This window comes from Notechis scutatus, chromosome 10, assembly GCF_049901735.1.
Source record: "Notechis scutatus isolate UNSWTSFEM ecotype Mainland chromosome 10, rNotScu1.2, whole genome shotgun sequence".
Lineage (NCBI taxonomy): Eukaryota > Metazoa > Chordata > Lepidosauria > Squamata > Elapidae > Notechis > Notechis scutatus.
The window spans coordinates 6,773,763-6,789,806 of record NC_142018.1 but is presented as its reverse complement, the minus strand read 5'-3'; the positions used below and the strand labels follow the sequence as shown (position 1 = coordinate 6,789,806).

Genomic DNA, 16,044 nt, shown 5'->3' with positions numbered 1-16,044 from the left:
GTTATCCAATACATGCTTGACAAACAAACAAATAAATAAAAATAAAATTACCTTTTGAGCCTTGAAAACCTGAAGTTCCTTTTGGGCCCCAGAGACCTGGAGGTCCAGGCAACCCTTGTTCTCCAGGCCGTCCTGGCAGGCCATCAAGCCCTGGGAACCCTTTCATGCCGGCAGGACCTGGTGAACCAGCATCTCCTCTTGGCCCTTTGGTTCCGGGAGGTCCTGAATGGTTCAAAACCCAAACCATCAGCAAGATGTTCTTCCAAAGGCAAACATTTCTACCATCCCTGCGCCATCTTTCAAGAGGTTAACACTAAAGCGTTTTATTTGTATTCAGCTAACTGAACTGCGGCTAAAATAAATAAATCATGCAGCCTTTCTAAAGCACACAAGGTTAGAAAAGTTTTTTTAAAAAAGTATTAGTTGCCTAATGATTAAAAAGCTCTAGGAAAGCTACTGCCTATACCAACGGACAACTGCCAACAGTGAAACCCCTTATGGTTGGGTTAATTGAGCTGTTATCAGTTACCATTTGGGAAACATGGGACCCAGAAACCTCTTGGTGTGTCACTTTCCACTTGCTACTGTCATTCTAAATCATACCAAAATGTTTTTCCCAGGCTTTGCTTTTGCTTTACTCTATACTCTAGACAGTGACCTGGACTGGATTCCAGTGGAGAAGAAAACCTATTAATGTTAAAGGGAAATAGTCACTTGTACATGGATGAAAACACAAATTGTGCTTGACTCGAGGAAGTCACACTAGTGGCAGCAGTAAACTGACTGTAACTAATCTGGATAAAGCTGAGCAGAGTTGGACCTGGTTAGTGCTTGGATTGGACATCAATGGATAGGACTGTAGTCTGGACTGTAAAATTGTAGACCTTCCAGGAGAAAACTTTGGCAATTCACACCAATGTTGTTGCCAGTAAAATTATCATCAGTATATCTATCCAGTCACCAGAAGTCAAGCTCAATTTGATCTAGTCTTTACTTTTTAAAATTAAATTTAAAAGCTGAAGCATGACTGAGGCAGAATCTAAACAATGATCTGTAAAATTGTGCTGACAATGTTAGAAATAACTTTGCTGATAAAACCAGCCCTACGGGGAGACTTTAGCTTCTGAATTTGTCAGGTTGAGTCTTAAAGGTCCAGATGGTGTTTTTTTTCAGACAGACAGCAACAAAAAAGAGTAATGCCAGGAGACTAAAAGAACCCAACAAGCGTTGTACAATATTGACGAAAACATCACTTAAAGCAGCTTTCCCCAACTTTTCTGGCTTTTGTGGACTGGGGCAGGGTGGAGAGGAAGAGAGTTCATTGCCCACAACTTCCACGGCCCAGTTCCGAACAAGCTGTGGCCCAATAATGGGCAGTGGCCCAGGGGTTGGGGACCCCTGACTTAAAAGCCACAGGCTCTTTTTCAGGAAAGATATAAAATGTTTGCAAATGGGAAAAACCAAACATCTAAAACTAAGTGGAAGTCCATGTTGGCTGAGTGATTCTTTGCACATTGAGTTGGCATTGACTCTTAATGTCCAGACAGATGGACCTTCTCCAGATTCAGTGGCTACACCGATAGACCTTCTCCAGGATAAGAAGCCCATGTGCGGCACCTCCTACATACAAATCCCTTTCTGAAAAGGTGAAGGCTACAATTCTTTGCAGGATTGAAATAAGGGGTATCACAGTCAGCGCACATTTTGTAGCATAATAGGCTAGGCAGCTGTTAGTCCAAGAGTTTTTACGCTACAAAGCATTTGCTCTCACCTTGGCAGCCTATGTGAAGAACCCCCAAAACCAAAACAGTGTGACATCAGAAATGGAGAGATGATGGCAAATGGAACAGAAACATGGTGAGGAAAAACAGACAAAAACATGTGAACCAGGAAGAAAGCACAAGGCCGAGAATGAAGTTAATGACTTGGAAAACAACTGAGCTCTTTCTCCGTGGAGACTCTCCGTCATCCAAGTCATGATTGTCCCAAAGATGCTTTTTCAGAAGGCAACTGGACTTTCTTTATTTTTGCTTGAAGACATTTCACTTTTCATCCAAGAAGATGAGAAGCGAAACGTCTTCCAGGAAAAATAATGAAACCCCATTTGTCTTCTGAAAAAGGACCTTTCGGACAACGGAGCTCTTTCTCAACACAGCTTAGATCAAATGTATGGATGGGGTTCCCTGGGGTTGGGTGGATGGAGACAGTAGACAGGAATGTGAAAACAGGGCTGCTGGTGTTGGAGGTAAAAATATTTGAGTAAGGGAACGATTGTCCCAAAGGTGCTTTTTCAAGAGTCAACTGGACTTTCTGGTTTTTCTTTGAAGACATTTCGTTTCTAATTCAAGAAGCTTCTTCAGCTCTGACTGGATGGTGGGAAATGGAAGGATTTATACTCCTTGTAGACAGCTGGTCATTTGCATTCCTTTAGAGAGCCGTTGAGTCCACCATCCAGTCAGAGCTGAAGAAGCTTCTTGGATGGGAAGCGAAATGTCTTCAAAGAAAAACAAGAAAGTCCAGTTGCTTCTTGAAAAAGTATCTTTGGGACAACCACGACCTGAATGACTGACAACCTCTACAGATGTTAAGAGAAATATAGTTTCCCTCCAGGATTTCCTTTGAACATTTTTTATTCCCCCAGATTTTATTCCTCCGGCCCACCCCGATATCCCAGGACTTCATATTTTTATTTGAAGGAACTGTTCCTGCTGTGGCATCAAGGCCAGAGAAGACCACTTTCCACCACCTTAATTGGCAGCTCAGTTATCCAGGATGTGGATGTATAATGCCAGCAGAAGTAAACCAATTCCTAGCACCTTCATTAAAAGGTTCTGGATGGTGATGGAAGGAAATTGGCTGAGATTATTGAAGGGGCACTTTATCAAACAAGAAAGGGAAACTGTAACCATCAGTTACAGCTGCTACCAAACACAACAATTGTTAAATTTAGTGCCTAAATTTAGAATCACTGGTGTAGGGATTTGCATTTGATTTAATTTCTGTTCCAGAACAAGAATGGTTGGAATTATGCTTGGAATGGAGTTAAACACTGCACTTGAACTGTTTTTATTCTTGTTCGACAATAGAATGGTTTATTGTGGTGTCATTTATTAAACTCCAAACAGTTTCATCTACAGAGACTTGTGGCTATTACAACTGCAATACATCCAAGAGGCTGTTGAGAAATTAAGAAAACTGGTTTTCTGATTTTCTACAGAGATTCCCAGTCATCCAGGTCATGGTTGTCCCAAAGGTGCTTTTTCAAAAGGCAACTGGACTTTGTTTTTTCTTGAAGATGCTTTGCTTCTCATCCAAGAAGCGAAACATTTTCAAGGAAAAAACAAGGTCCAGTTGCAAAAAGCACCCATGTTTCTGGTTGCTTAGGAAGATCACAGGATGGCATTGGACAACATGAATGAGAATAAATGGATGGGGTGCAAATCTTCCAAGGTATGGAAATTTCCTGAAATTAATCAATGAATATGGATCATGAAAGTTAGTTGTGAATGATATGATCATGAAATGAAAAGGCTCATTTTCTATAATCTTCAGTTAAATTGTTGGTACAATGATCAATCTGAGGCAGATTGGACAGTATTTTTAAAATATTTTTTTTAATCCTGCTTTTATTATTATTTTTTATAAATAACTCAAGGCGACAAACATATTCTAACATTCCTTCTTCCTCCTACTTTCCTCTGTGAGGTGGGCTGGGTTGAGAGTCTCTAAGCGGTGCCCAGAAACATTCTTGGACATTAATGTAATCCTTTGCAGTGTGCCAAACACCCCCCTCCCCGCAATATTCTTTTCATTATTCAGGTAGTCCTCATTTAATGACTGGTTGCTTAGTGACTGTTCAAAATTACAACGGATTCTTTAAAAAGGTACTCATGACTTGACTTTGAAATTCTGACAAGTGCATAACTCCCTCCTGTGGTCAAGTGATCAACCTCCCTAGTCATGTGATCACATTTGGGGCATCTAGCAATTAGTTTACGGCTGTCTGCATAAATGTGAGCAAATGCATTGATCTTGGGGTCACGTGACTACAGTTTTCAGCGGGTTTTTGTGGGTTCCCGGCCTTTTTTCCTGGTTTCCAGCCCAAAAAAATGGATCTGTTTCATGACTGTAGTGTTTACTTAATGACCACTGCAAAAAATGTTGCAAAATCAGGTGCAATCATGTGAGTGACCTGCTTAACCACCGCAATGACTAATGACTGTAATTCCAGGTTCATCGATGGTCATAATTCGAGGACTACCCGTATTCAATGCCGGTTTGGTGTATTTGGCTGAGAGTTTCGGCATCTGCTTTGTTCTCTCATCTCATCTCCAGATTTCTGGAATCTCCTGCATAAGTTTAGAAGCACCTGGACAAAGTGCTATCAAGCTCAAGGACAGGTCTCAAGTGGGCAACCTGCAGGAACATCTGAAGGCAACACACCTTCATCCAGGGTGAAACAATCCATACCTTGTGATCCTGGAAGGCCGGTTGTTCCCAAGGGACCTGGTTTTCCTTTGATGCCAAATGGACCTCCTGCTCCTGGTGGTCCTTGCAGTCCATCAAAACCTGGAAGACCCGGCTCCCCACGTCCTCCTTTTCTACCCGATAGGCCAGGCCTTCCATCCAAACCTGGAAACCGAAAAAGATCTAACAACTCCCATTCTTTTCCCCCTTACACAGGTGCTCAACAAAACTCATGGGACTGATTTGGGCATCATGACAGAACAACAGAGTTGGAAGGGACCTGTGGGTCTTCTAGTCCAGGGGACTCCAACCTTGGCAACCTTAAGACTTGTGGACTTCAACTCCCAGAATTCCTAGACCAGCATGCTGGCCGAGGAATTCTGGGAGTTGGAAGTCCATAAGTCTTAAAGTTGCCAAGGTTGGAGACCCTTGTTCTAGTCCAAGCCCCTGCTCAAGCAGGCAACCCTATGCCATTCTGGAAAAAATGGCTGTCCAATGTTTTCTTTAAAAGCTCCAGTAATGGAGCATCACAATTTCTGGAGGCAAGCCGTTCCATTGATTAATTGTTCTCACTGTTAGGTCTCCTTTCCTTCTAGGTTGCTTCTCTCCTTGATTAGTTTCCATCCATTACTTCTTGTTCTGCCCTCAAGTGTTTGGAGACAAGGCTGACCCCCTCTTCTCAAATACCAGAAGACTGCTATCAAGTCACCCCGAGTGAAATCTGTTGTGAGCTCCTTGGCTGGTTGACATTTCCAATCTCTGGAAGGCTCAAAAAGCAAGTTTTAAAAGTGATGCAAGAAAGCGCTTACTGTATACCCAGTTGGAGAAAAATCCTATTTGTGATATTTAATTTAATTATATTTAAATGTAAATGAATCTAAAGTCAAGGCAGGATTTTTTTCCAGCCCCATCGAGTTGAGTGAGATCCTGATTTGATACTCAGTGGCCAACAGTGGTTCTCACTGTGGAAATAGCTGTGTATCCTTATGTTAAATATGTAGCTACAGGTGTGTGTGTGTGTGTGTGTGTGTGTGTGTGTGTGTGTATACATCACATAAATATGACTCATAGCCCAAAACAAATATTCCAGTAGAGTGAAATTGCCTGTAGATGAGCTCCAACACTCATCAGAAAGCTCAGAAGACTAAATCTTTGGTCCCAGTGACGACCCAGATTGGATCTTGCAATATGTAATGATTTCAAACCAGAAGTAATTCATGACAATGAGGGATATGATTTGATCTGAACACAACTTCTGATTAGAAGGCTCCACCTCAAGGTTAAGAGGACATTAATTGAAATTCAGAATGCAATTTCATTATAATCTTATCTCATTAACTATAAAGGTGAGGAACTGGTTTTCTTTTGTAAACAGATGGCAGCTCTCATTTCCATTGAATTAGCTTGTCCCCAGAAGATATCTGTAACCTTTTGGCTATAAATGTAGGTAATTAAATAAATACATGATGAATTGTTTACATTGCCTTTGAAATGAAGTGAGACAGTGCTTGCTTTTTTTTTCTGGAAAGTATAAGTCAGACAAGTTAGCATAGCTATGACAATAGCTGGCTGATTTTGTTTGTTTGCTCATATTTCCTTAAATATTCATTTTTAGGGGAAAGGATATATTGCAGGAACTGCAAAAAATGGCAACTTCTATCCCAACATTTTACCAGCAAGAAATGATTTTCGACTTGTGATTTTTTATCTTTTTGGGGGATATGTGAAGTCAGTCACTGTGAACTGTAAACTAGGTTGACTTTTCTATAATAAGAAATGAGACCACTATGGATTGTTCCAGAAAGACAAGCCATCAATGGCTGCTTAGAGAAATCAAAAGGCTAGAACTCAATATTCTCTTCAGTAGATTTCTTTAACCATTTAGCCCATTTAAATCTCTCTATCTTCCCTCTTTGAACTCAAAAAATCTTTGAACCCTCTTTGAACTCAAACCCCCATACATGGGAGATTTCCCCATACAAAAAGGAACCATGAACAGACCTGTTGAATTTCAGTAACTTTTCAGTTGGTGTTTTTTTTAAAAAAATGCTCAGAACTTACCTGGTGTTCCAGGAAAGCCAAAATCTCCAGGAAAGCCTTTATCTCCGGGTAAGCCAGGTAAGCCAGGTTCTCCTTGGGACCCTGGTTCAGCCCCAAAGACATCACCAGGGGATCCATTTGGGCCAACCAAACCAGGACAGCCTTCTGGACCAGGCAGTCCATCCGCCCCGTCAACTCCTTGTCGCCCTTTTGAACCCGGATCTCCAGGAGGGCCAGGAAACCCTTTCAAGAAAAGAAAGCAGGATTAATTTTAAAGCAACAGAGAAGAGCTGCTTTAGGGGGAGAAGGTGTAGGAGAAGGAGCAGGCAGAGTGTGGAGGTGGAGACAAGAAAGGAACAGTCTAGAACAGGGGTGTCCAACCTTGGCAACTTTAAGACTTGTGGACTTCAACTCCCAGAATTCCTCAGCCAGCAAAGCTGGCTGAGGAATTCTGGGAGTTGAAGTCCACAAGTCTTAAAGTTGCCAAGGTTGGACACCCCTGGTCTAGAATCTCTACCTAGCTACAAATGGTCTAAGTCCAGCCTCTCTTGAATCTCATTAACTCTTACCTAATACCAATTTAATGCTTTAATGCTTAAAATGACCATTAGTTGACTAGACTCTTATGTATAAGCCTGAGCAACAAATCAGCTTAATTGGAATGTAATATATAATCCTGATTCTTTGCACCTGACAACATCTGTAGCAACAGGTGATGTGTCTCATCATCCGTTCATAAAATTATAAGCCGGATCCAAGTGGATCCAGGGTGGTTATGATTTCCAGCAAAACCTGGACTGCAATAAAACTGAGATGATGTTCATAAGGAGAGCAAACGTCATTCCATGTTCACTTGATAGGTGGTGCATGATGTTGCAGTTATGCTAGCAAACCATCATTACGTCTGTACCACAAAATAAATGCCCACAGGCATGTGGAAACACCATGGTTTGCCAAGGCATTAAAGAAGTCCTTAGAAGCTCTGCAAAACCAATCTAGTGGACAATAAGCTGACAGAACTAACCACCTCTATTAGCTTTGTGAAGTTGTCCAGAGAAGAAGCAGACCCAGGAATATTAAGGTCAAGGTGTCAGGATTCTGGCAGTTACACCCCATTTAAATCATGAGTTTTGAGCCAAACTTCCAAAACTTCAAAAGGATTTATTGGGAGTTAACATGCTGGCACTGCCTGGGTGTAGCCAACTCTGAGACACATCATTCATTGTCACCCTTGACCCTGGTTTTCCCCCAATTTCCTGGGTGTATCATAATTCATATTCTCCAATGGGGCACATCCATAGCCAAGAGTCATCAATCATGTTCTCCGGTTAGAATTTTGCAAGGCAGAAACTTCAGTTACCTAGTTAACTATCTTTGAAAACATTTATGGAATGCAGTTTCAGTTTTCCAAGCTGCTGCACTGCTCCCCCTTCCCTTTCTGTTGGCAACTCTAAAAAGGCCAGAGAAATATTTTATGAGTTGACACAAGGTTTCCATGAATGAAGATAAATACAAGTGTCCCAGGATAATGTTTACAGGAACCAATTGGAGCCAATCACCGGGACCCAAGGTTTAGTCATCCAAGAGTTCAAACTCATGCTGGAGTCCATCATCAGGGAACTCAGAATATGTGCATTTAGTCCAGCACAAAGGCCTGAAAGATTGGAAGAATAAATCTTTCGTCCTGGTGACCAACTCAGATTGGGTCCTGTCAAGGATTCCCCTGCCAGTTGTGTCCATGGGAAATATTAGTTCTATCTTTAAGGTAAGCTTCATTAAGAAAGTCTTGCAAAGTACGTCTCTCCCTGTCCCTCTTCACGTTTACATTCCAGGAAACTAGGGAGGGTCTTTCCTTAGATGTATGCTATGCCCCCATTCTTTCCTTCAGGATAAGCTGCCTCTTATCTAACCATGGCTTACTCTGCAGCTCTTCCTCCTGTCTCCTAAGCTTACACGTACCATTACAGTCTATGGTGAATGAACTTCAAGGAACAAGGTGGAATGGATACTACCCCAAAAGGCAAAGCTGCTGACTGAAACACTGAATAGAAGCAACTCCGGGTCCCTATTGTGTTGTGTTTCCAATTGTCAATCCCAGAGGTAGATACAGATACATATAATCAGAGTTGGAAGGGACCTTGTAGGTCATCTAGTCCAACTCCCCCGCCCAAGCGGGAGACCCTACACCATTTCTGGCAAATGGCAGTCCAGTCTCTTCTTGAAAGTCTCAAGTGATGAAGCTCCCACAACTTCCGAAGGCAACTTCTGTTCCATGGGTTGATTGTTCTCACTGTCAGAAAGTTTCTCCCTATTTCCAGGTTAAATCTCTCCTTATTCAGTTTCCATCCATTCTTCCTTGTCTGGCCTACAGATGCCTTGGATAATAGGTTGACACACACACCCTCTCTGTGGCAGCCCTTCAAATATTGGAAGACCTCTATCATGTCTCCCCTGGTCCTTCTCTTCACTAGACTAGCCAAGCCCAGTTCCTGCAACCGTTCGTTGTATGTTTTAGCCTCCAGTCCCCTAATCATCCTGGTTGCTCTTCTCTGTACTTTTTCTAGAGTCTCAACATCTTTTTTATAATGTGGTGACCAAAACTGGATGCAGGACTCTAGGTGTGGTCTGACTAAGGCTTTATAGAGTGGTATTAGTACTTCCCTTGATCTTGATTGTATTCCTCTGTTAATACAATTTAGGATTGCATTAGCTTTTTTTGGCGGCGGCTGCACATTGCTGGCTCATATTTAGCTGGTTGTCCACTAAGACTCCAAGATCCCTCTCACAGTTACTGCTATTGAGCCTGGTTTAACCCAGTCTATATGTGTACTTTTGGTTTTTCTTGCCTAAGTGTAGGACTTTACTTTTCTCTACATTGAATTTCATTTTGTTAGATATGGCCCAGTGTTCTAGTCTGTCAAGATCCATCTGGATCTTGAGCCTATCTTCTTGGGTGTTAGCTATTCCTGCCAGCTTAGTATCATCTGCAAATTTGGTAAGTTCCCCTTCTATTCCCTCATCTAAGTCGTTAATGAAGATATTGAAGAGTACTGGGCCTAAGACGGAACCTTGTGACACCCCACTGCTTACTTCCCTCCATGTAGACTTAGACCCATTAAGGACTACTCGTTGAGTAGGGATATCCATTAAGGGAGAACATACGGAACTTGCTCATCCATTTTGGTACAACCATAATTGTGCCCCAAATGTTTGTTGCCAAGCAAGACACTTGCTAAGTGAATTTTGCCCCATTTTACGAACTTTCTTGCCACAATTGTTAAGTGAATCACTGCCGTTGTTAAAATTAGTAGCATGCTTCTTAAATGAATCTGGCATTGACTTTAACTTTGCTAATCAGAAGGGGATCACATGACCTCAGGACACAGCAACGGTCATAAATGTGAGTCCGTTGCCAAGCATCTGAAATTTGATCCTGTGACTATGGAGATGCTGCAAGGGTTGCAAGTCTGAAAAACAGTCATAAGTCACTTTTTTCAGTGCCACTAAATGAAGTATTGTAAGTAGAACACTTATCTGTAGTTAACTTTTTAAAGGTTCAGGTATTTCAGTTGATTTCTGGTGATTTCATGGGTCTATCCATCTAAAGCAGGGCTGTCCAACCTTGGCCCCTTGAAGCCTGGCGGACTTCAACTCCCAGAATTCCCCAGCTGGGAGTTGAAGTCCGCCAGGCTTCAAGGGGCCAAGGTTGGACAGCCCTGATCTAAAGGTTTTGGCAATATTATGAAGTGTGTGACCAATGACCTCTGACATTTGCCTCCTCTCTGGTTCTTACCCGGCATTCCTGGGAATCGAGCCAACCCGGGTATGCCCGGTTCTCCTTTTAAGCCATTTAAACCTGGCTGCCCTTGGAAACCAGAAAATCCTTTGCTACCCTTGGAACCTGAAGAGAAGAGGAGAAAATCAGTTTGGGAAGAAACAAAACACGTGTCCTTCGTAGCTTCCTAGAAAAACCGTAACAATGCTCCAACTCCCGTAAACACCTTTTGCATTGAAGCACTCCAAAGTCAATTTAGCTGGGATTAAATGAGAGCCCTTGGAGCTCTCTGACCTTGCTTGTTTTCTTGCAGGCATTTCATTACCCAACCAGGTAATATAATCAGTACTAGTGAGGAAAGCAACGTGCTGTCAGTTTATATTCTAGTGCAGGGGTTCCCAACCTGGGGTGTGAGACGATATTCCAGGGGGTGCGAGAAAAGTCCAGGTAAATAATAGGATATTGGCTATATGTTGGCATTTTTATTTTCTTTTGCAATGGATTAACTTTGTTTTCATTTTAGAGTTAAGTATCGTTATTTAGTGGCCGTCACATACATCGCTGAAAAGATTCAATCCTACCATATATTTAACACGTTCAGTAGTTCCTAAAGTCTAAATTTCAGGAGGTACGAGGTTCGAGTGAAATTTCTTTAGGGGTGCGGGGCAAAAAAAAAGGTTGGGAACCACTGGTCTAGTGGTTTGCCCTGTCAGTATTAATGGGAGTTGGTCTTAGATGAGGTTCCTTGGTCGGGCTGTTTGCTGTTGGCTTTTCTGGATGTTTCTTGATTGGGATACTGTTTATTTGATTGTAGGTCTGAGGTTAACCTTGGAATTAATCTATGCTGATCTGGGTGCTGATTGCTGGTGGGGAGATGCTGGAGTCTTTTTGTTGATTATCTCTTTTGCATAGTCTTGTTAATGTCTATATGTCTATGGATAGCTAATTAGACAGAATGCCAGGCAGGGGTGAGCTTCAAAAAATTCAGCAATGGGTTCTCTGCCCGGTTGCTGGATGGGCGTGGCCTAGTCGGCCTCCTGCATCATGGTGGGGGGTGGGGTTAATGTTTTCACATTCCCCAGGCTCCGGAGGCTTTCCTCGAGCCTCTGGGAGGGCGAAAACGGCCTCCCCTGAGCTCCAGAGGTCCTCCGGAGGCCAGCAGCGGGCCAGCCTTCTGGAAGGCCCATTTTTTGCCCTCCCTGAGCCTCTACACAGGCTCTGCACTTACCTCGCATCCAAAATGAGCTGCATGGAGACTCCAAGGAGGGGCGCGGTGGGCGGGGCAGGGCATGCTGGCCAGAGGTAGAATTTGGCGGTTCTCTGAACCAGCCATAACATTAGCTACATCTCGAACCTGGGTGAACCCGTAGCAGCCCACCTGATGCCGGGCTTCTAGAATGCAGGCCTAGCAGGACTTGGCTTGGTCTAGGATGGTCACATTTTCCCAATTGAAACTATGGTTAAGTCTGTCTTCATGTCGTGAAATTAAAAGAGTTTTCATCATGTCTTCTGACTGCTAGAAGAAACTGGGCTTACAGCCCAAAGCTACCTACCTGGAAACCCTGGAGGTCCAGGAAGCCCAGGTGGACCAATGGTTCCAGGGATTATGCAGGGCAAAGTTTCTCCTAAAGGCAGAAAATGTATTAAAACTTTGTTCTTTTTTTTGGTTGAACAAAACTTGTAAGAACTTTTTCCATGTTCCCTAGAAACAGGGACAATGCCCACATTTCCAGATCTACCAGAAAATAAAGTGCTCAAATCCTGTTCTGTCACTTAGGGACAATTGCATGTGTGATTTTGGTCAGGTGATGACTGTTGCACCCCTGTGATTCTGGGCCACTGACAAGAAACAGAGCTAATTTTCTTTGCAATTATCTGCAGTGTAGTCTGCTTTTCTGTAGGCAGAATGCCATCAACCTCCAATTCCCATTTTCCCCCCTCCCCTTTGTCCCCATAGTGGCAAACCTATTATAGTGTCCTAAGATTTTCACACCTGGATTTAAGGCAATTTTGCAGCTAGCATAATGTTTATCCTGCTTTTTTTTTTTAAAAAAAGCATGATGGACAGCTGATCACAACTGGTGATTGCAATGTATTCTATATAATGCAGCTTTTGGAGATGACCTGAAAGTTACAACAGTTCCAAAATGTGATGGTCAGATTGCTGGAGAGTCCAACCTTCCATTGTGGGATTGTCATGATGTTGCAATCATAATTGGAGGCAGATTCTGGTAGTCCCTTTGGACACAGTACCCCAAAAATTGACTTCCAAGAGGGATTGATTAATGGTAGATGACAACGAGGTGTCTGAAGACTCCAGCTTACTCCCAAGTAGGGGACTGGCATGCCTTCAAATACCACTTGCGGTAGAACAGTGTTCATCCTGACCTCCAGCTTGTGAGCATCCCAGAGGCATCTAGTTGGCCACTGCATGAAATAAAACCCAGCCAGACTATTTTAGCACCAGAGTAGTGATAGCTTCTGGTTGGCTCATCTTGAACTTTCATAGTAGCTATGAGGGCATTTGTGAGTAAGCAGCTAGACTGGGAGTGTCAAACTTGATTTCATTGAGGGCTGCATCAGGGTTGTGTTTGACCTTGTGGGGGGGGGGGCTGGATGTGTGTGGCAAGGGTGGGCGTGGCCAGTTCAATATCACTCGTGTCGGGGGAACCTGTGGTGTCCTGGGTGGGGCTGGTGGGATCCACTGTCTCCAGAGAAGGAAGGTGAGACCAGGGAGAGGGCCAAACCCTTGTCCTCCAGAGGAGCCTCACCATCCTTCTCAGGACACTCGGAGGACCCCTGGATGGCAGCGCAGGCTATCCAGAGCCCTAGGCAGCAGGGTGCAAGCACCCAGCCTGGCCTTCAAGCTCCCATGGCACCGGGATCCCTCAGCCCAGCCCCGCTTCCCCAAGGGGGAGCCTGGCTGGGCTTCCTCCTCCTCAAGGCTGCTGCTGCTGCTGCCCTTCTCACTCTTCTTGGCCGGGTTGCTCATGGTGTTTGCAGGAGGGCAAAGTGGGTGGTTCTCCTGAGCTCCGTTTTTGCTGGCAGAGGGCTGCAGGAGACCGTTGCAGCTGAAAACGGAGCCTGGGAGAGGCCCTTCCAAGCTCCGTTTTCACCGGTAGAGGCACCATAGGCCGCTCCTTTGCTGTTTCCAGGGCTGCCCTGTGGAGCAGATGTAAACTTTCCACAGGCCAGATCTAGCCCGCGGGGCCTTGAATTTGACACCCCTGAGCTAGGCTGACGGGGAGCGATTAAACTAACAGTAGCAAAACCGTACCATTAGCTACCATAAAGTCTGGCCAGGAAAGACTGAGGCAAGGAGCACCTAATGCAATGGAGCAAATGACTACGGGATGTCCCTGTATCTTGTGGTGGAATCGGCAGTAGGGCTGGAGGGAAGCATTAAGAAGGAGCTGAGCTTAGAGCCTTCTTTCCATGGCAGAAGGCAGCAACTTAACTTCCCCCACAAGGCCATTCTTAAGGAAAGGCAATCCATCTGGGGAGATTCTTGTAACTTAGGGGGTTAACAATAAAGCTTCTGCTTTAGACTATTCCCGAGTGGTTCCGGTTGCTTGTCCCTGACCACCAAGGCCCAAGAATGTTCTAAATGGTTTCAATTTCTGTGGATGATTTCATTTTCACAGTCCTAAAAGAAGCAGAGTGGAACTGTGCAAATTTTCATATAAAGCATGACAAAAGGAAAGGGTTCTGTAGTCCCCTTGTGGCTCCTGATTCGTCCACCTGATTTAGGATTTGCAAAACACTTTATTTACTGATATAAAATCAAAAGGAAAACAGCAGAGGGGCTTTTAAGGTTTTCCCTCACTCCCTCCCTCCCCCAAATTACCCTCCCCTTCTTGCCTTATTAAGCTCCTGTGAAACAGCAACTACCAGAAAATCCACCCAAATGAGCACCAACCCAGTGAATGCACAGGTGAACGTCAATCCAATCCTTTGCTGAGTGACAAACATCTTAACCTATGGAATGGGGCAGTGGTGCTGGGTCCTTTGGCTGCCACAGTGTCAACTGTTCGGGGACCAAGTACTCACGTCTTCCAAAGCCATCGACCAGCTTCATGCAATAAGCAAGGTACAAGAACACACAGCCAGAAGGGAAGCAGATGGCAAGCACAGCAGTGCGCAACTTTGAAATGGGGCAGGGGGAGGAGAAAAGCACTGGTAAGCAAGCCCCCCAGGGATGGATGGTGCCCCTTGCCACAGATGACTTTGTCCATCAAGTAGGATCTCCCCCTCCACTTTGTGGAACAACATGCTCCTGGGTGTGCATATGTGTGTGCTCCTGGGTGTGTATAGGTGCGTGTGTTTGGGGGGAGGGGGGAGAGCGCCTTGTGTCGTAACAGGAAGGAAGAAGGTGCCCCCGTTCCTTTTGAGCTCCCAGGCCCTCGCTCTCACCTCCCTGAGCGTCTAAGTCTCCATTACCAACCTCCTCACCGCAGCAGCAATCACCTATACCGGTTAAGCAAAGGAGCACAAGTTAAAAACAAAGCAGATGGGAAAGGGGGAGCAGAGAAAGAAAGGATAACCCAAGAGAAGGTTGGTTTGCATCCCAAGCTGCCGAGGTTCACAGGTACGATATACAGGGTTAATCCACCCAGACAGTCGTCCTAAGAGCTAGAAGTTCTAAAGCCACTAGAAGACAAGCCTGCATCACATTGAGAGACAAGGTGGACAATGGGTGGGGCGACATAAAAACCTGGGCTCCCCTGGGCCTTTAGCAGGCTTATCACTAAAACCTGCAAGATGAAGCACCTCCCTTGACGAAGGACCCAATTCATATATAGATGTACAAATTAAATGAACTTAAACCCGCAGTAGAAGAACAGCCATGCTGCCCTTGATACAATTATTGAGGGGGAAACCTTGGGTGAAAAACAAAGAATCAGCATGGTGTTGGTCTTTGCCTTCTGGGTCAAGGCAAGGTGGATCCCAAGCAGAATGTGAAGATTCAATCCCACAGGGCAAAGATTATGTTGTTGTTGTCATCATCATCATCTTCATCATCACCACAATCCAATTATTTTGTTTTAGGAAAGCTTAGATCCATCATTACATCTTGCAAAACCACCTCAAGCTCAGTGAGAAGAGGATCTAAAGGCAATCAGATCTTCTCAGGCAACTTGAGTGGCTTATTTGGGGACAGGATGTCTTCCCTAAGTTTATCCCCACAGTAGTCCTGTGAAATAGACTGGGCTGAGATGGAGGGTTCTAGTGGGGACCTGAACTTGGATCTCCAAACCCGTATCTAACAAATCTGAATGATCCACTATCCTGACTGTGGTGATCAATCCAAAGTCAGATTCATCCCCACATAACTTACCTGGTGGCCCTGGAGGTCCAGGTTGTCCTGGGATGCCACTGATCCCTGGATCCCCCGTAAGTCCAAAACGTCCATTTGGCCCCGGAAAACCAATGCCAGGTAGGCCAATCTCACCCTGCTTCCCCCTTGAGCCAGGTAATCCAGGGAAACCTTTGTCCCCTGGGAAGCCAAAGCCATCATCACCCTAAATGCACAGAGAGACACACACAAAAAAAAAGACACTAGGGAGAAGGGAGAAATCCCCACATCAAGAACGATGATTAGGAAAGTGATCAAGAGAAAAACTCTCGGTTTGGAAGCCAAGGTCCTGAGGGTTGATAAAGCCCACCTCTAAGGAAGATGAATCTGCACCTCCGGCTTGGAGTTTGGCCTGAACTGGAGAAAGGTGGTCCCCAAGCCCTCCAAAAATATGGCAGATCCCTGA

The 16,044-nt window shown here is 44.4% G+C and overlaps 1 protein-coding gene across 1 annotated transcript in view; it reads right to left on the bottom strand.

The window, feature by feature from the left end:
- The window catches only part of COL4A6 (collagen type IV alpha 6 chain), a 190,626-nt gene that overhangs the window by 29,052 nt on the left and 145,530 nt on the right, over positions 1–16,044 (bottom strand). Inside the window, 7 exon segments of the mRNA XM_087972038.1 lie at positions 52–222; positions 4,471–4,632; positions 6,529–6,750; positions 10,301–10,408; positions 11,836–11,907; positions 14,696–14,749; positions 15,621–15,804. Of these exon segments, the coding sequence (XP_087828164.1) occupies positions 52–222; positions 4,471–4,632; positions 6,529–6,750; positions 10,301–10,408; positions 11,836–11,907; positions 14,696–14,749; positions 15,621–15,804 (973 nt within the window).